Source organism: the organism of the source record quoted next, unplaced genomic scaffold (assembly GCF_019419815.1).
Source record: "Pyrus x bretschneideri cultivar Hongxiangsu unplaced genomic scaffold, Pyrus_bretschneideri_v1 Contig40, whole genome shotgun sequence".
Taxonomy (NCBI): Eukaryota; Viridiplantae; Streptophyta; class Magnoliopsida; order Rosales; family Rosaceae; genus Pyrus; species Pyrus x bretschneideri.
The window spans coordinates 2,467,885-2,489,007 of NW_025999724.1; the positions used below are offsets into that span (position 1 = coordinate 2,467,885).

At 36.6% G+C, this 21,123-nt stretch overlaps 3 protein-coding genes across 3 annotated transcripts; all 3 read right to left on the bottom strand.

Annotated features, from left to right (window-relative positions):
- Window positions 1–2,559: 2,559 nt before the first annotated feature.
- LOC103937392 (desiccation protectant protein Lea14 homolog) lies at window positions 2,560–3,622 on the bottom strand. Its single transcript, XM_009347341.3, has 2 exons — window positions 3,258–3,622; window positions 2,560–3,001 (listed from the first exon to the last, which is right to left on the bottom strand). Exons 1-2 carry the CDS (start codon window positions 3,593–3,595, stop codon window positions 2,707–2,709), a joined length of 633 nt encoding a protein of 210 aa, XP_009345616.2. The 5' UTR covers window positions 3,596–3,622; the 3' UTR covers window positions 2,560–2,706.
- Window positions 3,623–11,256: 7,634 nt separating this feature from the next.
- On the bottom strand, window positions 11,257–12,702 carry LOC103933186 (desiccation protectant protein Lea14 homolog). The gene is made up of 2 exons (XM_009342848.3): window positions 12,405–12,702; window positions 11,257–11,678 (listed from the first exon to the last, which is right to left on the bottom strand). The coding sequence occupies exons 1-2, from the start codon at window positions 12,614–12,616 to the stop codon at window positions 11,438–11,440; spliced, it is 453 nt and encodes a 150-aa protein (XP_009341123.2). The 5' UTR covers window positions 12,617–12,702; the 3' UTR covers window positions 11,257–11,437.
- Window positions 12,703–18,419: 5,717 nt separating this feature from the next.
- LOC103933183 (desiccation protectant protein Lea14 homolog) lies at window positions 18,420–20,254 on the bottom strand. Its single transcript, XM_009342846.3, has 2 exons — window positions 19,589–20,254; window positions 18,420–19,015 (listed from the first exon to the last, which is right to left on the bottom strand). The coding sequence occupies exons 1-2, from the start codon at window positions 19,792–19,794 to the stop codon at window positions 18,688–18,690; spliced, it is 534 nt and encodes a 177-aa protein (XP_009341121.2). The 5' UTR covers window positions 19,795–20,254; the 3' UTR covers window positions 18,420–18,687.
- Between the last annotated feature and the right edge of the window lie 869 nt (window positions 20,255–21,123).

The following is a 21,123-nucleotide window of genomic DNA, read 5'->3' on the forward strand; positions in this document are numbered from 1 at the left end:
GAAAAGCTCTATTTCTACATAAAATATCTTAAAAATTAATATCAAAAGAAGAAATATATGCAAACATTACTTAAATATTACAGTCTCATGTTTTTGGACGCAAATGTGTAAGACGCAAGTGTGTAAGTTTATGTAATCTAATTTTCTTAACCAATTATTTTTCGATTGATAAAATAGATAACCCATTCAATCTTTCTTGTGACATAGTTGATGGAAGATAATATTTGATCAACTTCAATTTTGAAAATTTTCTTTCTGTAAAGGCAACTTTAATTGGTATAGTTAACAAAATTCTATAAGTAAAGACTCAAACTGTAAACTTCTTATTTAAATATATACAAAATTTGTAATATATATAGGAAACCTTTAAGGGAATGATCCCTTTTTTATTTATTATTATTATTATTATTATTATTATAAAAATGAGAATTAGTTGTAGGATCCACACCACATCAAACTTTAAAGTTCCGCACAGTTTATTTTTCAAGTTGCACCTTATAGATCATCCTTGCAAAATATTAGCCAAATTGGTAACATGTAAGATATCTAATTGAGTTCAAAGAAGTTAACGAATATTTTGTTATATAAGAAACAATGAAATTTTATCTTGATAATTAAATATGCAAATGGTTACGAATTGAATTGAATTTTTGTAAGGATGATCTATTAATCGAGACTCACAAAATAGACAGTTCAGAACGTTAAAATTCGATGTGGAGTGAGCCTCACACCTAATCCCTATTTTTTGAAAAAAAAAATTGAAGATCCCTGTGCATAAAAAGCTTGTATGTATGTGTGTGTGTGTGTGTAATATTGAGGGCCCATCCGGAGTAGGGCCCTAGCTCACCTACTTAGGCTACCTTCAGGACCGGCCTTGCCTCCCACAGTTACGTTTAATCTCGACGACAGAGTTGCTGACCGCAGTTGTTTTAAGGGTCATCTTACTTGCGTGCTAAGACAGATCTCATGTTATTAATGTCTGATTATGTTCTCGCTAGAGTAACTACTCAACTTCGGCAGAGCACAACCGAACTCGTTTTGTTACCACGACCAAAGTCATATTCTCGTACCTTTTTCCGATTAGTCTGATATAAATCATCTTCGAGGTTAGAAATGTCGTGTCTGAGGGACAAAGATTCTCAACTGCCCAAGTGATTAGCACATCCTTGACTTCAGGCGATCAATTTCCCGACAGACGTAACTAGGACCTAAACATGTTCTTTACGCGATCTAGGTTTTTGGTGTAACAAATATACGCAGTCTGTTTTGAAAAGATGAACTTCCTGGATTGCCTGCCTGGACAAACTAATAGTCAAACTGCAACCCATCCCCCCACTTCTTTTCCTCACCATCCCCACCATTTTCACGTTCCCGCTTACCTTCATATAGCTTTTCAAATTCAAAACCCTAGAGCCAATCTCCCCGCTTGCTCCGCCGCCACCGCCATCGCTCCACCAAAGCGCTCACCTCCTTGCTCCTCATCCCAATAGACCCTTTTGAAACTGTTGCTTCTCCAACTGTCACACCCTCATGTGATAAAAACAAAACACTCTATCATATTTAAGCCTACCCCAGTTCTCATTGTTCACCTTAGTTTCTTCCCTTGGAGTCATGTGTTGATCGCGGCCGGGGTTCCGACCACCATGCTCATATTCTCCACAGAAATTCCCGCCAGATTGACTTTAGGATCTCGGAATCGGAACACGGTGAGGCAGAGCACGCCAATGACTACACTTTGGAGGATGACAACTGTAGTGAAATCCCACAGCATTTGATTCTTCTTATCCGGGCAAGTGACTTGGGGAAAATATTGGCACCACTTCTTCTTCTAGATTTCTTGAGCCATGGGGCTGATGGAGTTGATGTTCCTTCATCTGACCACCCATGTTTGAGTTCTTTGATCGAGAGAGAACGATTTTTGAGTGGGGGTTTTTTGCGTTTCCATTTTTGGAGCAAAAAGTACCAAAAGTTAAAGATTTTGGGAAAATTCGTTGAAAAATAACGTGATCAGGACATTGAAAGTTGTGCCATGGAGTTTGAAACCAGAGGAGGTACTCTGGTGGTTCTGTTGGGTTTGGGTTTCTATTTGGACTTTTTGACAGCAGCCATGATGAAAGTCATAAAGCCTCAAAAAAAAAAAAAAAAATAAAAAAAAAAAAAATATATATATATATATATATATATATATATGATCTTGACTAAATGTGGATCCAAAAGACTTTTTCTCAAGTTTTTGTATTAGTGGACATGAGAGATATTATTGGTACTCTAAAAAAATCATACTGCATTCTTCATAAGTATTTTAGTTTTAAATATCAAAAATTTAGAGTGTAAAGTGATTTTTTAGAGTGTCAATAACATTCTTCAATGGATATTCAAAATGTTATCTAACTCAAAACATCTATTTATATTTAACATCCATTCTTTTCGAGACATCCTCAAAATGACAAACATATGAAGGCCTTAAAACAATTGCGTTTTGAGCATCCTGTGGGGGCGAGACATTCACCTAACAAGAGAGATAGAAGATAGATAAAACAGGGTATTGCAAGAGTTGCATCCAAGATTTCGCGTTACTAGAAGATTATAAATTGAGTATTAGTTCTGTTACAAGGAGAAACCCTTAAGACTCCACCCTCCCTTTTATAATTCTTTTACCAGATGTATAGGATGGGACCTATAATATATAGAAACTATATTTCATGTTTAAGGCACCAGCTGCTGAGGATTGATTTGGTCCAACAATTTGGAAAACAGATGAGAAAGCTTGAGTTCGCCCTGTTGGCATTGGCAAGGAATTGGTAAGGATACAACGTTCCCAATTACAGGAAGCTTAATCTTGATACTCAAATCGATCTCATAGTTAATATCTGCATCTCCAGAAATGTCCTTTGCGAAGTTTATGAACACTCTCAATGGCACCTTCACTAACACAAATATAATCGACTCTTCTCCGGGCTTCAGCGACGCGGCATCTTTCAATGTTCCTGTTAAGACCTCGCTACACCACACATGAAGTGAAAACAAACAACATATTCAAACGCGTATGCATTAAAAATTTCTGTATTGACATATATTGACATGTTATATATATTATCGGACATTTGACCTAATAACCATCATTTTTAAACAATTGATATATACAACTACTTTCTCATATTTAACACAGTTATGTGACGGAAATGGTACTTAACAATTGTACACAAGAACGTCTCCAGGACGGAGGATGTGAAAAGGAGATGTGGATCAAAACCTACCTGCCGGAGCTTTTGAATTTGAAAGAAGCCTGACTGACAGGGAGATAGAACTCAAAGGGGTTGAAGATAGATATCTCGAAGACGAGTTCTGTGGAGTCCAAGCTTTGGTTCCCAAATTGAAGGCCTACAATAAGTGCAGATCTTTTCTTCATCTCAGCCAATCTCCATTCCACATACCCCTGCGCCTTGCTCGCTACATAGTTCTTGGCACTGCCCGCCAATCGTGACACGTTCAAATACCAAGAAGAAACGAAGGAGGCACTTCTTTGCATTTTTGAAGAAACGAAGGAGGCACTTCTTTGCATTTTTGAAGAAACGAAAGAGGCACTTCTTTGCATTGTTGCTGAAGGGCAAAAAACTGAATTTAAAATATTTAGTTATGGGAACGATTACTCTACTCCCATTCATATATATAGGAGTTGGTACATTTGTAGAACCTTTTGGCTTTTGGAGATGGGGCCAACCATGGTCCTTTTCTTGCATTTCTTCCTTGTAAAGTGTCCCGAAATATAAGTAAAGAACTGGGTTCTCTCTTACTTCCCTCCGAAAATATAGTTGGTGTTCTTTAAGTTCATCATATTATGGAATCAGATATATGTTGTGGGAGACCTTCCTTGTTTAATATGGTCATTGATTCCAAATTCTTATCCCTTTCCCCTGTCATTGATGTTGTTCCTGTTCTGTAATTCCCTTGTTTTTGCTTTGGTCAAACTTGTGGATTGCCCTAGTTAGGGCATTCCTCTTCACGTATTGCGTTTTAGAGTCAAACCCTCATCTTTCTTGGTGTATATTATGGCTTGTAATGAAAAAAATATATGATTTACTTGAGTTTCACGTTTATCCTAGTAATTTTTGTCATTGCATTTTCGTCCTTTTAGTTTCAACAGTTAAACTGTTAGTTCGATCATTCAAATGAGGCAGACTTTCACCACACAAGTTTTTCAAATGAGTATACGTGCATAAAAATTGAGGAAAAATTCAACCAAGGGCATTATTTGATAACTATTGTATGTTAAAGTACACAATAGAAGTTATAGGATAAAAGAGATCATGAACGGTCATCCTTGAAAGATTCTGGAATATCATAAATTTGAGAAAAACTCTCGATAATGAACGGTGTAACAACCCGTTCCAAATTTTACGTTTTTATTTTATTTTAAAAGCGTGAATTTACGAAATTACCCTAGAGGCAAGGACTTTGACTTTTATTGACCATCGACTTGAGAGATGTGAGACTTATTCTTTTAGCATATCCTCGTAATACTCATTGATACGAACGTATAGGCGAAAACCGTTTGCGAGTCCGGATTATAACGGTATACTTATGGACGTTTGAAATTGGTTATTTAAATATTTGAATTCCCACCTTGTGGGATTAGTGGACCAATTAAATTAAAGGGACAAGGAACCAATTAGAAGAGAGAAGTGAAGCTTGCAGCCAATCAGAAAGAAAGAAGAAAAGAAAAGAAAAAAAAAAAAAAAAAAAAGGGGGGGAAAGCTTCCCGTGCACCCATACCCGCACCACCGCGAGTCCATTTTCCAAGGCCGATTCCGGCCAACTCCGTTGGATTTTTTCGATGCCACCACCACCATCTTGAAGCTCTCATTCCCCTCTACAAAACCCATCCAAGAACCATCTTGATTAACCATGGTATGTGGCGGTTTGAGGCCACGAAAGTTGACGAAAATCAATGGTGCTCCGGCCACCCTTTTCGATTTTCCGGCAAATCGGCAAAGCGATGGCCGATGCCACCACTTGGGCTTTGTAGCCCATCATCCCAGGAGAAAAACGCAACCAACCTTGACCCCGTTGGACCACCGTAGACGACGAATCGACGTCGGAAAGTTTTAGGCACCTGCCAGTTTTGTGGGCAAAATTGACCATCTTCCGTCCACTTTTGGACTTCGTGGCAGGTATGAAAGTTGCTCCACTCACTGAGATCTTCATTTCTGTGAAGTTTGAGAATTTTTGGAAATAGTTGGATTTTCCGGCGAGTCGGGGCGGCCGACCGCCACCCGCGGCGGCGCGTGCGGCGGCGCGTGGCCAGTGGGCCGCCAATGCTATTTTTAGGCTATGTCAAATGTCTTGAATTCAGTTTTGTCATTTGAATAACGTAGGTTGATAGTTGGAACCTAAATTCGTTACGATACGTTACTTAATAAAAATGTGAATCGACGATCCGACCGTTGGATCGTCACCAATATTGGATACATTATAATACGTAATATTTAAAGATCATAGGAATTTATGGATCGGGAATCCGACTTACGGATCTTCCTGAATTAGATTTGTAAGTTAGTAAAATAAATGTTCACGGCCACTTGTTTTAGGCAATTGGCGGAGATCTGACCGTTGGATCGTAATGAAATTTTAATATGTTATTCTAGAAACATATTGTGGATCGTTGGGAGTTGCGGATTGGAAATCTGATATGCGGATCTTCCGAGTCAAGTTATACAGGGTTGTAAACCCTACCGTCGATCTTTGATCGACGGTTGACTTGTGGTCAATGGGTCCCAAACTATTTTAGAATGTCGTTGAGGTTGTGTTTTATGTGAATTACGTATTCTTCGAATAAGAGTTCTGAGATGTGATTTGATAATTGGTCACAGGGACCAATCATTCAGGACGCCTCGATGTGTGCGCTAGAGAATCATAGCGTGGACTCCAGGTAAGTGGATATTTTCCTTTTTATCATACATATTGTTGAGAGTTCTATCGACACTTTTAAATTGATTAGGTATATTACTTTCATATATAATTATTGTGAATGCTTGATGTACTATATGAACTACGAATGGCTTGATCCCTGTTTAGGGTACGTAGGCAGTCTAACGAGAAGTTAGATGCAGCCATAAAATATTTGAGACAAAAGCCTTGCTTGGGAAATTGAGTAATGCAAAGGAAATTGGTAAAGGCAAGTTTTAGTTTTATGAATTAGTTAGTTAAATTAGTGTTAATTGGGTTGTCATAGATAATTATCCCTGAAAATAAGTAGTTTGGGAGTAGGGCGTTATTGATTGTACACTTCTCACTGTATTGTTTATAATTGAAAATGCTACGACATAGTTGAGTATTAGATTGCATCATGGTATATTCATATGTATATTACGTGCATATAATTATTGGGAATGCTTTCGAGTGCAAAGGTGAACTCAAGACACTCAGGTGAGTTTATGGTATTAGTTGAATCGATTGAGTTATAGCATGACTACAATTATGTGTTAGGCAACTTCGATACTGTCGTACTGGTTGCCATGAGTTCCACATGCTATATTGAGATGCATTGAGAGCTCATAAACCTGCACCCCGGTGTTAGTGCTCCCGCCCGTGGCCAGGGCACAGTCCTTCACGTGATGTTCACCTCCCGCACCTTACGCTCACCTTGGATTCAAGGTAGGTGCACAGTCCTGTCGTACAGACCACTTTAGGTGGTTCCGACTCGTAGGTGACCCGGGATTATTCGCCCAGTCTTCACGTGATCGTAGCACTTGAGCGTATTTATTTACACCCAGTCCTGTCGTACAGACCACTTTAGGTGGCTCCGACTCGTGTGCAGGTATACTTATTGAGCTATTGGCTAGCCAGGATTGATGAGATATGGATAAGTCGTACAGGTCACTATAGGTGACTCCGACTTATATGCTAGTCATGATTGATGAGATATGGATAAGTTGTACATGTCATTTTAGATGACTTTGACTAATATATCACTTTGTATTGATTTAGTTCATTTGGCCTACTTATTAATGTATGGTGGAGTTGATGGCAAACCGTGGTTTTGATCATTTCTGAGTATGGTTTGGATATATGTATATATGTGGTACTGTCTTATGGAAAATGATACGGGTTTTACATTTAGGGGCATTACTTTTAGAGAGGTAATAACTTTGGGAAGCTTGGTTTTATTGCTTACTCACACCTTCTGTTTGGTGCCCTCCAGGTTTTAGCTGCTGAGTTTGTATCGACAAGAATCTGTGGCGAATCTTAGTATTGATGGATATTTCTAAGAGTATGATTCTTACCCACATTATTGTACCTTACTTATGCTCTGACATTGCGTGTGAAATGGGTTCGCTCCCACTCGTAGCGCACTCTGGTACTTAGACACTTTTAGATTCAAATTTATTCACTTTTTATACACTATCACATTTTATAGCTTCGTCACCTTCTAGGTGTCGGCCAGCACAGCTCGATTTAGGGTCCAAGTGAACTTTCTGGGTCGGCGTGTGTCAAACGGTCTTCCTCTTTACTTGTAAGTGAAAGGTCTTAAGTTTGATTTTCGTCAAATGTAAATTTAAACTACACTATTACCAACCCCATTATAAGGCTAATCCATCTATTTCTTTTTAATGTAGATAATATTATTTTTTTTTTAAAATACAAAACACAAAATTTAAAAAAAAAAACAAAAAAAACAAAAAACAAAAACGAAATAGTTATCGCCTTGTCCACAAGTTAAAGTATTAGACTAATTAAAAACACGACAATGCGACAAAAGAAATGATGTGGACATTGCGAGTGTAGTAGTAATGTCACATCTCGGCCCGGGGCGGACCACTTCTCGGGCCCGCTCCACCACCGTATCACGATATTGTCCGCTTTGGGCCCCGACCATGCCCTCACGGTTTTGTTTTTGGGAACTCACACGAGAACTTCCCGATGGGTCACCCATCCTGGGAATGCTCTCGCGCGCTACTCGCTTAACTTCGGAGTTCCTACGGAACCCGAAGCCAGTGAGCTCCCAAAAGGCCTCGTGCTAGGTGGGGATGAGAATATACATTTAAGGATCACTCCCTGAGCGATGTGGGATGTCACGATCCACCCCCCTTAGGGGCCCGACGTCCTCGTCAGCACACACGCGACCAGGGTTAGGCTCTGATACCAAATTGTCACATCCCGGCCCGGGGTGGACCACTTCCCGGGCCCGCTCCACCACCGTAGCACGATATTGTCCGCTTTGGGCCCCGACCATGCCCTCACGGTTTTGTTTTTGGGAACTCACGAGCAACTTCCCAGTGGGTCACCCATCATGGGATTGCTCTAGCCCCTTTCTTGCTTAACTTCGAAGTTCCTACGGAACCCAAAGCCAGTGAGCTCCCAAAAGGCCTCGTGCTAGGTAGAGATGAGAATATACATTTAAGGATCACTCCCCTGGGCGATGTGGGATGTCACAAGTAAACTAGAGTTCGAAAAAAAAAAGTGACCCTATTGATAAAATTGCCTTTTTTTTCATCTCAAAAAAAGAAAAAAAATGTGAATTATACAAAACTACCTCAATTATGGATCACACAACAATCTTATCTCTCATATTTTAAATATTACAATGCCATACCTCAAATTATGAATTCTTTGCAATGTCAGATCTCCATTAATGATTCCGTCAAATTGGTAGTTAAGTAATGATTTGGCAAATTAGAGGACCCATATATTTGCTAGCGTGGCAGCCAACTCATGCCATTATAAATAAATAAATAAATCATTTAAAAAATTAAAATTTTTATGTGTCAAAAAATAAATAAAAAAGAGTGGGCCCCACTCTCTTCAAATTCACAAAATCCATTGTCTTCTCCGACTGCAATCCACCATCGCCGATCTCCCCTCTTAGTCTCCGACCTCCCCAAAACCCCACTGCAGATATTGACCTGCCTTACACTAAATCTGTCATTGAAAAAGAGTGGAATTAGCTAAGCAAAACCTTAACCATAAAAAAAAAAAAAAAACCCACTGCACAATTTAATTTCTTGAAATTCACCCAAAATCTCAAGCTTTCTCCATGGACCACCATGAAGTTTTTGATAAGTTTCCTTCTTTTTTCCCTGCTTTGCATCGGGTTTTCTCAGAAGACCTTGAACTCCACCTCCTGTCGCGGCCGTTGATCTCAAATACCTAGAAAACACCGATACCTACTTCAAGGAATTCGAGGATGAGATGGGTTTTGGGGATTCGGGTTTGGGGGTTTGTAGTGAGAGTGGCGTAGAGGGCTTGAGGGAGAGTTTGGGGATTGGGTTGGTGTTGGATTTGGGATTGAATCTAAGAGTGGAGTGGGAGAGAAGAAGGGTTTCAATTAAGGGTTTGGTTTCAGTTTGAATTTAAGGTTTCGTTTAACGGAGGCGTGGGAGAGAATGGTGGAAGAGTGCAAGGATTTGGATAGTAATGCAAGAGAAGAAGCTGGCTCCCAGCTTACCGTACGTGAAGGCGGTGAGATGGGAGGTCAGCGAAGGCGGAGGGTAGGTCGGAGAAGACAGTGGGTTTTGTGTTTTGACGGGGATGGGGCCCACTTTTTTTAATTTAATTTTTGACATAAAAAATTAAGAAAAATTAATGAAAATGACTTAAAAAGTTTTAGTTTTAATAAAAAATCATGTTATGAGTTTTGTTTAATAATTAGTACAAGGTCCATATTAAAGTAGTTCAATTAAAAATGTCCTAATTATAATAAATTATGATTTATTAATTTTATCCCTAAATTTCTTAGGTTGAGTTCCAAATTTTTGTCGTTAATGGAGTTCATCATTGTTTTGCAGACCTTCTTCTTTTTCTTTGAAACAAAAATATAGATCTTCATGCTATTTAATTTATATTTTGTATTATTTCATTGAAATGTGATAGTCGTTATTATTCATAGTGTATTCGAGGTATTGTTTTTCAATTTTTCTTTGTCAGTGGAGTTCATCGTTTATTTCTCTATAAAATAAATTTGAGATCTGCATGCTATTCAATAATAACGACGGATCACAGTTTCTGAATTGTAAAAATAAACTGTTTTTGGATTTTAAGTAATACTGTTTCTAGAATCTAAGTCACTGTTTCTGAATCCAAATGAAATAGACACTTTGTTTCTTAAATGTAAGTTAGAAAAGAAATAGTAAAATTCACTGTATTTGGATTCAAAGTAAAATAAGCACCATATTTCTTAAGTATAATCACTTGATGCATGAAAGAAAAGAAACAGTCAAAGGTTAAAACATAGACTGTTTCTGGAATCTAAGTCACTATTTCTAGAATTTAAGTTACTGTTTTTGAAATTTAAGTCACTGTTTCTGAATTTTGGTTGTTTTCTTTCCAGATACAGTGTTTGTTTGTACACAGACAAAACAAATACTATATTTGATTTTTTTTTTCTTGAAACAGTGTTATGTTTTGGGTTCTCCAGAAACAGTTATATTTTGGTTTTTTTTTTTCCACACTTTTTTCACTTGTTTCTACCATTAAACTTCTTTGAACTTGTTTCGGCAGTTTTGTTTCGATGAATACTTCCTTTTTCAACTTTGATTTGAACTTTGATTTTGTTGTTTTTGAAATGAAGGAATTCGATTTGATAGGAAGACATAGAGTTATTATGACAATTTCGTGCTGGGTTGAGGTTGGTGAATAGTCAGGACAATATCGAATCATTTAAGGATATTTACAGAATGTAGATTTGTAGCAGGTTAGGCTTGTAAGTTTAACTCGTGGACAATAGTTTTGGATGGTTTTTTATTAAACTTTGAACCATTTTGGTTAAACAGCATTTTGAGATGGTTCTTGGTTAAATATTTGTTTGCCCAAAGCCCTTTTCATTAAAACTCCCAAAAAATTATTGTTTTAAATGATATATATATTTTTTTAATGGCACAGTTGACTACCACATCAGTAAATATATAGACCCTTTATTTGCTAAATCATCACTTAACGATTAATTTGATGGAATCACTAACGAAAATATGACATTATAACAAATTCCTAAGTTGAGATATAATATTGCAATGTTTAAAACATGAGAAATGAAATTATAGCACAACCTATGAGTCGAGATAATTTTGTGTAAAATTATATCATCTTACAGAGATAGAAAGAACAAATGCAAGAACACACATAAAGCTACTTTATTCCCCTTGACTTCTACCAGTTAGATTTCAAAACAGTTAAAATTTCACTGTAACATTAATTAGCAATATAAATAATAACATATATAATTATTTATAATTATATGCAAGTTCATTTCTTTTCCCGACATAGAATTTACTTTCAACTTTATTCCCACCGTTAATATGGTAAACATAATTAAATATCAAAACATCATTAGCACCACCCTAATTCCTCATCCATTCCATAATGAAGTCATACATATATCAACAAACAACAGAATACAAAATACAAAATAGCAAAAGTTACTGCATCTGAAAAGACATGGTGATTAGAAGAGGGTGGGAAGCTTGACCTCTCCCTTCTTGTTGAGTGGTATGGTGAAGTTGCCGATGACAGGAAGGTCAATGGTGAGGCCTATGTCCAACTCATAGTCAAAGTCCCAATCTGCACCCAGATCCTTTGCCAATGTCACCAATATGCTATGTGGCACCTTCAATAGCACCTCCAGCACAGTTATGTCACTTGCCTTTAGTGATCCAGGGTCCGGTATAGTCCCCGATGCAATCTCCCTGCAAATATACACAAAATCAAACTACAAATTGAGGGAAAAAAAAAGAAGGTCAAAACGCTTTTCTGGTCCCTCTAAGATTCACAAAGTTTTCACTATCATCCATGTACTTTCAATTAAATCCACAAGTTTTATTTTATTTTGAAAAAAAAAAAAAAAGAAAAAAAAGCGATAGTTTAAGCTAGTCTAAATTAATGGGAAAGGGGTTTGCGCCAGGACGAAAAAGGAAGGTCCTACACACAATATCAATCCACCACCTGAACTTTTATTTTTTATAAAACAACACTGGATGGAGATTAAACTAAATCACACAATGACTGTTAATCCAGTATCAAACTCAATCGTACCTAAAACTTTCTACTTAAAGAGAACTGCAACACAAATGACTTTTCAATTGCATCAAGTTTGATTCACGTAGTTTGTAAACTCTTCTCACCCGAGGAAATTTGCAAACTACGTACTGTTCCAACCCGAGGACATTTGTCCATTTCTGTTAATTTCTTGCGACGAAATGGTCAAAAGTAAATGTTAGGGCAAACTTAACGGATTTAGCACAAGAAATCAACAGATGTTAAAATGTATGTCCTCGGATACAATTCGCAAATTACAAGGATCAAATTTGACACAGCAAAAAATATATGCACGAAAGCGGAACTTCGTAAAAACAACATGACCTAATTAACGCCAAGAACCCAATTGAGCAGTGTTAAAAAGTGAGAAATGGAACCTGTTAACGCTTTTGAGGGTGTATTTGATATCACAGATGGGGATGGAATGGCTGTAGGGATTGGTCACGGAAACCTTGGAAAGGTACTCCACATGGCTCAAGCCCATCTTCTTGAAATCAACATCTGTGACTTCTGCTTCTGGTTTCGCCACATTTGATATCTTATCTGTGACAAAGTTCTTGGCCTTATCCATGAAACCTTGCTCGGCCATTTTTCAAACGCAAACCTACAACCAAAAAATGAAAGATTTTTAATCGAATCCAAGAGAGATTTCAAGACTTGCAGGCTTATTGATCGCTTGAGGATTTCTCAGATATATTTATAGGGAGGTGGTGGTCTGTTTACTAGGTTTGTGACGCGTGTCAAGGAGGTCGGTAGTTGAGGACAACTGAGGATGTACGTGTCCGCTTGATGCAGGAAAGAAACGGATTTGGATCTGATCCGGATCCAAATTGTGGGATCCAAGGGATTCTCACATCTTAACCTTTAATCGTGTATCGTGTGGTTATAAATCATTTGAATTTTTTTATTTAAAACATAAATAGTACCTGATAAAAACTCACCGCATGATATATAATGAACAATTATGATGTGAAGATTCCTATAATTTCAAAATCCAAAAGAAACAAGAAGGTAGATTGTCTGCTCTCTTGTTTGATGCCCTTCCCATCTCCTCATATTTTGTGCGGTCATGGTTAAGTCATATTAATATTTTATATTAATATTTTTATAGTGATAATAAGATAAAAAATAATAAAAATATAAAATATTAACGTGGTTTAATTCTGAGCGCACAAACCGAAGAGGATGAGATGGACACCCAAATCTGCCTCCAAGAAACAAAGGACCCGGTGAAAAGACTAGATATTTTTTTCGGTCGACTGAAAAAACAAAAAAACAGATAAAAATTTATGCTTACACAGTTACACTTGCATACTAAAAGTTAGGGTTATGTTGTCTCTTTTTTCTCTCTGTTTTCCACATCTCAAGATTCTCGACGGTGGAGAGTGGCACACAAACAGAAGCCCTAATTATGGTTTCTTTTTTTAATGATAATAATTTACTCTATGTATTACGAAATTTCAATGGTATTTTTTATTATTTATAAGTGATTAAGGTTTAGAAAAAATTAGATGAAAGTACCCTAAAAATAGAAATAAATAATTGTTTCCATAGAAACTTCTTTTCAAACAAAAATTGGTTGTTGATGCAAATCCAAGCCGTTCATATCTTTCCATTCGTTATTATCTTTATTACTATTACCGAATATCCAATGACAATCAATTTATTCTTTCATACCATTAGGAAAAAGAATGATATTAATTTACCTTTCTATGCTTGTGCTCGCATTATACAAGGGCTTAGTTGAGTAACATTTATGCCGGACAAAAATAAAAAAAATAGTGATCACTTAATACTACCAGACCCTAGTATTTTTTCACTTGTAAGTGAGAGAGTCTTAGGTTCAATTCTCGTTAAAGCGAATTCGAACCAAATAATTATGGTTTGCTCATTCGGAGGCTTATTTCCCCATCTCTTAAAGTAAGTGATAGCGTATGAATTTAAAAAAAAAAAAAAATAGTGATCGCTTTTGATTAGTTAATTAAAATGGTCAGATATCGTGAATTAATGAGTCACCAGCACGATAGATTAAGTTTTCGATTCCCTTTTTATAACTAAAAACAACGACACCAATTGATTCAACTAAAAGTAATTGTGATTATAGTTTTCTATCCTACTAGAAAAATTTTGCAGGCGTGAATACCTCGTCCATCTGTGGAAGCTATTTGTTGAGACTTAAGCTATCATGACTTCTATAAACGTTGGTTTTCGAAGAATTACTTAATTGCGAAGCTGAAGAAATGGAATGATCATCGAAGTATAAGTCCGTATTAGAGTTTAGTTTAGTTGAAAAAGTAATTAAATTTGCTAAAATTGGTATTAGAATAAGATGTTAAAGTAGTTTTTAGTATGTCATGCTTTTTCTAACAATTTTGAATTGACAATTCTGTTAATGATTCAACCAATTACAACCGTGTTATTTTTTCTTATAGTGAGACTTCAACTTAAAGTTTTACCCACTCTTGTTTTGCTTCTCATTATAAGGACATTATGCTATTTAGTACTATAATCTAGTGATATTCCTCTTCATTTGTTAGTGAGAGGTCCTAGGTTTGATTTTCGTCAAAGGTGAATTTGAATCACATTATAATGGACTATTGTGAGGCTCAACTCACTGTTCTTTTTCTTATGTAAATAATATCGTTTGTTAAAAAAAAATTATTAAGAAAATGCAAAATGAAAGATAAGTCTTGATGGGAGCATCAAATAAAACATCTTATTTTTCTCGCTTTTCTTTCTCTTGTCGATTGGTTTGTAGGGATTGACTACAACCAAAACAATAAGCAGATAAAGATGAATAAACCAAAAATATGAACTCTGAATTAGTCACATTGTTGAGTTTTACAGCTCAAAATTAGGTTTGTGTTACTTATTTGGTTTTGGTGTCCTATTTGGTTTTGGATTTTGACTTCTTAGTTGGTTTCCTTGGTGGAGAGATTTTGTTAATTACCTATTTGATTAGGATTTGTATTTGTATTTACTTCCTATTAGGATTCTTATTGTAACCTAAATCCTATGTACTGCTATAAATAGGAGCTTAGGGTTACTGTATTTTGTGTAGCTCATTTGTGTGGCAATTTAGTGAGAGTCAATTTGTGAGTTTGTGAGTTAGAGAGCAATTTGGGAGAATCTTCTCCGTTTGTTTGAGTTCTCTACTCATTTGGTTTAGGGTTTGTAATTTGTGGGATTTGGGTTGTGAGAGTTTAAATACTCTTTTGTAATCTTCATTTGTTTAGTGAAATTCCTCGTCATGCTTCGCTCGTGGACGTAGGCTTTACGCCAAACCACGTAAATCTCTTGTGTTAGTTTGAGATTCTTTGTTTTAGCTTTCACCTGCGCATAAAAGTACAATAAGGGGGCGTTTGTTGCACCGGACTATCTCGGACTGGATTAGCTTCAAGGACTAAGCTGGACTGGCTTAGACTAGACTAAACTGGACTAACTTAGTAAAGCGTTTGGTGCAGTATTGGACTAAGAAGCTGGGTAATAACAAATTCTAATATTATATTATTTAATATATAAATTATTAATATTTTATTATGATCTTATCTTTTTCTTCATCTTTTCCTACCATTTCCATCCCACTCTTTTCCTCTTCTCTCATCGTCCCAACCTCTCCCTCTTTTTTTCCTCTTAGACCTCTCAATTCATGTCTCTTTCTCATTCCTGGTCAAACTCCTTATTGATTCCAGTCTCTATTTCTCTGTCCTCCCTCCCTCTCTAGCTATGCGTTGTTCGAATGGAACCTCACGGCTCCAATTTTCCCGACGAGTTGCAGGTTTCCCGATGTGTTTTCCGGCCAACCCTAGTTAAATTGGATGAAGTTAGCATCGCCAAAAAATTCTTCACCATCCCTGGACCGAGATCTTAGCTTTGAATGCTTGAATCTGTCATGGATTTGAAGAAGCCCAAACAGGCCGAGACTTCCAGGCCATTTTCCAGCCACATTCGACCACATTTTGGCCTCGATTCAGATAAAATCGTAATCTTGTCACTCCTAGCTTCAATTTGGTATATTTTATATGAAAGTTGGTTGTGAAATGGATCTAAAAGAGAGTCGGAAAGTTAATGATTGATCTAAGTGACCGGAGATGACGAGGAGTCTGTCGGGAGTGGTCTTGAGCATGATGAGGACGAGAAAGAGAGGATAGTCTTAGCTAGTCCCATGGTTATTGGGGGGTCTCGCTAAGACCTCTTAGTGAAGGGTTTTGTCCATGCTAGTCCCCTTTAGTCTCATTAATGTTAGTCCCAGCATGGAACAAACACAGTATTGGACTAATAGCTAGTCCAGTCCAACTTAATGAGGGCAAACAAACGCCCCCTAAGTGGTATCAGAGCCTAGGTTTTGGATTGGGCTTTGCTTGGCAGTCACTATGAAGCCTTCTATGTCGTCAGTGAAAGTTGATATTGAAAAGTTCGGCAGCAATGACTTTGGTATTTGGCAATTGAAGATGTGTGCTTTGTTAGTTCAACAAGGGCCTTTAAAAACGCCAAAGGGTGTGAAGGCTTTGCTGAATTCATGGACTAATGAAGAAAAAGAAGATGTTATGGAGCGGGCACTTGGAGCAATCATTCTGATTTTATCAAATGAAATCTTGTGTGAAGTTGGTAACATCAAATATGCACCGGAATTGTGGCTAAAATTGGAGAGCTTGTTTATGACCAAATCCCTTCCTAAACGGTTGTATTTGAAGAAAAGTTTGATACTCTTCGTATGGATGAATGTACGTGAATTCATAAGCATGTTGATGAATTCAATAAACTTATGATGGATTTGAAAAGTGTGGACGACCAAATCAGTGATGAGGATTATGCGATAACTTTGTTGTGTTCTTCATCTCCTTCGTATGAACACTTTGTCGATGCCATGCCATTTGGTAGAGAAAGTCTTAGTTTGGAAGATATTAAAGTCGCTTTGAATTCTAAAGAGCTAAAGAATAAAGTGTCTGACACACAAGATGGAGCTTTGGTAGTTCAAGGAAGGATTAAGGAAAGGAGCAAACTTGGAAAGAACACTTGTAGCTATTGTTATAAGGAAGGTCATTCGAAAGTAGATTGCCCTAAACTCAAGGGCAAAAAGAAGCCGTTTGATAAGTCTTTTGCTAGTGTTGATGCAAACATTGCAAAAGATCGTTGTTCTGAACTCCTCTAAAGGTTATGTAAAAAGGTGGAGCTTGGTATCAAGCTCTTTGGGTGGAGTGCAATTCGCATTTTTTGTTTGTCTGTTCAAGCTTTTGCTTGGATTTTGTTTCGTATTTGTTAGTTTCCATAATGGAATTTATTGGAGAAGGTGTTGGAGGAAATTTCAAATTTGAAGACTTTTGGATTTTTTGATTCTAGGTGGAGATCAGTTTCAAAAGAATTTGGTGCATGGTGTTGGAGGAAATTTCAAATTTGAAGACTTTTGGATTTTTTGATTCTAGGTGGAGATCAGTTTCAAAAGAATTTGGTGCATGTTTGCGTTTGTATTTTGGTATACCAAATATGAAGTTTGTATTTGATTTGGAAATTTGCTAATTTCTCGCCGAGGTGGAGATTGCTGAGTTTTACGACTCAAAATTAGAATGATGCAAAAATTAGGTTTGTGTACCTATTTGGTTTTGGTGTCCTATTTGGGTTTGGATTTTGACTTCTTAGTTGGTTTCTTTGGTGGAGAGATTTTGTTAATTACCTATTTGATTAGGATTTGTATTTACTTCCTATTAAGATTCTTATTGTAACCTAAGTCCTATGCACTATAAATAGGTGCTTAGGGTTAGTGTATTTTGTGCGGCTCATTCGTGTGGCAATTTAGTGAGAGTCAATTTGTGAGTTTGAGAGTTAGAGAGCAATATGGGAGAATCTTCTTCGTTTGTTTGAGTTCTCTACTCGTTTGGTTTAGGGTTTGTAATTTGGGGATTTGGATTGTGAGAGTTTAAATACTCTTTTGTAATCTCCATTTGTTTAGTGAAATTCCTCGTCGTGCTTCGCTCGTGGATGTAGGCTTTATGCCAAACCACATAAATCTCTTGTGTTAGTTTGAGATTGTTTGTTTTAGCTTTCACCTACGATGTTTATATTGGTACTTTGTTAGAATTCGCTTCCGTTTGCGCACAAAAGTATAACAAGTCGCTTAGAGCATCACCACCAATAGAAAAGTAGCAAGCTGGAGATGATTTTATATTTATCAACTATGAATTACTGCATCCTCTTTAATTTATTTGTATTCTAAGCCTTCTTTCTAGTTATTGGATGAAAGAGATGAAATAATAGAATTAACAAAGAAATCCTATCTAAAGGTAAAAAAGAGTATGAAAATCACTTAGTTTTAAATAATAAGAAGACTTAGAATCACGAAGTAAAAAGATAAATGCATGAATAGAAAACAAAAAGTACATCTGAAGCAAAATTACAAGGAAAAGATGAAAGGGTACCGCATGAAATTAACCAATTCAATGCCGGGAAGAAAATGCTCATCCACACGGTACAAATTAAATCAAAATTCTTTTTAATCTCAAACCTAAGCACATAACATAATTAACCAAACTGCTCTTACATATTCAACCATTCAGGACAAGAATTCGATTTTCACCTTTCTTTTTCTTAAGATAAACTATGTGCTCTTACATTTATGACGAGATTTCGACTTTCAACTTTTCTCGCTTTTTAATCAAGTCATATCTACTTTGAAGTCTCCTTTTTAGTCTCTTTGGAAGCCTGTTTTAAAGCTTCCTCGTTTGCAGCTTCATCCTTTGAACCCCAAATGACTTCAGATAAGGTGGGAAGCTTGATTTCGCCCTTCCTATTGAGTGGTATGGTAATGTTCCCAACTAGAGGAAGGTCAATGATGAGACCCAAATCCAATTCATAGTCGATGTCCCAATCCGTGGCAATGTCCTTTACCAATGTCACAATAATACTGTGCGGCACCTTCACCGGCACCTCTAATACAGTTGTGCCACTTGCCTTTATCGAGCCAGGGTCTGGCATGTTCCCAGATGCAATAACACTAATTCACATGTATACATACAAATCAGAAGAAAAAAAAATCAATATACATCAACCAAATGTTTGGATGGACAATTTCAAATCAAGAAAAAAGATTTCCCGCACTTTTTTCTCCTTCTACACAAGTCTATCAAGTCTCTTTTGATTTATTCAATCTAAAATCTCGAAATAAATAAAGGCATGCATGAAAACGAAGAAAAAGTGGGTATGCGGAAGTTCCTTTCCTAAATCATATAATAATCATTTTACAATTTTCTGTAAGCCTATCTACCCTTAAATTTTGAATGTGCGGATCAAACTCAAGACTCATGTACAACTTTACTCGAAAGAATGTCCAGTTTCAAATCCAAGCTCATTTCAACAGAGTTTCGGCTTTGATCTTATTTTTTGATAAATTTAGGGTTCGATTGTGATCTCATATTTCAAAACCGAAATCCCCTAGTTGGTTTGATTTGTAGAATTGGAAAATTTACAACTTCATAAAGAGGTTTCGGTTTTGATCACATTCGTTGATTTCAAAAAATCACTAGTACTGAAAAAAAAATATATGTAAAGGTGAGAGGTGAAAACTAACTTGCCAATGCTTTTGAGGGTGTATTTGATCTCGCAGATGGGGATAGGATGTGGGTAGGGATTGTTCACAGCGACCTTTGCAATGTAATCCGCAGAGTCAAAACTCACTTTCTTGAAATCAACACCGGTGAGACTTGCATCAGGCTTCGGCACATTTGCTATCTTTTCTGCGACATAGTTTTTGGCCTTGTCCACCAACCCCGACATTTCAAAGGTGGAGATGAAGAAATTAAACAAACCAAGAGATTAGCCAAAGAAAACAAAGATGAACAAAAGAGTATAGATTGATTTAGACAAGCCTTGCGGCCTTGCTAATTGAGATTTAGAATTTCACTTGGGGTTATATATAGGAGGTGCATTGCTTAATTAATTTGTGGTTTTCCCACAATTACCTTAATTATAATCATATACGTGTTGGGATTATATATTCCTTATTTGGACATCCGTGATTGGATAACATGGATGCTTTTTGGTTTTTTTTTTTTTTTTTTTTTTCTAATGGTAATATTTGTCCATTTGATTGAGGTACGTTAAGACTGATCATTGCTGTGAGTCAGGTCAAATGCAGCATGTATGCTACACCAGACATTTTCTTCTTTGTTTCTTACGATTTGATTAACTTAGGATAATACTAGGGAGATTAAATTTGTAAATTAAATTTTGAAAACTAAAAAAATGAAAGTTAATGATTAATTTATTACTTAAACGTTGATAAACGTGCTCATTCCTATTGGTGCCAAATCATTTAGTTTGCAAATTTAATTTTTAAATTTAGTATCCCTAGCATTACCCTATCAATTTATCTTGAAAACATCAGAATACAATCCAATCGGAACATGCTGTGACATATTCGTCCACTTTAGTAATAATTGCGCAACATATTCGAATTCCTAAAGAAGTATCGAAGAGAGTGAATTTGATACGCATGCTAAATATTCCCTATGCAAATTCTCTTTTTGGACTTACTATTGTGTGATAAATATTCCATGATGTAGTACAAATAGCAAAATAAATCGAAAGAGATGGACTGTAGGGAGACAAAATGATGTAGTGGGCATTTGTCTAGTTGGTGTTCGAGTCTTAAATTGGGCCCATGATACATTTTTAGATAGAGAACAACGTCATGAGTGATTCATAGCTTTGCCATGATAAAGTCATGATATACAATAGATTTTGACCATTCGGGATCGTTTCAGTCTTTAAAAAACAAAATGTTACCATTCAACCTTTGTTAAGGAATGACAAATTCATGATAATATAATATTGAATCCACATGAATTTCTTCACTCTAAAAAACAAAACAGGCGTGGAGAGAAGAGACGAGTGATATGGTGTTAAAGATTGGCATGTCAAAGTCACACGACCGGCGGAAGGGTTATTCCTTTTACAAGGCGAAGGTTTGGTTTGGTGAGCACTTCTGCCAATGGTAAATAGAGAGTGTGACATCTGTTTCAATACCTCGTCACAAAACATGAAAGGCGTGAGAAAGTTGTATTTCATTCTCACAATATCAACTAAAAAAAATAAAAAATCAAA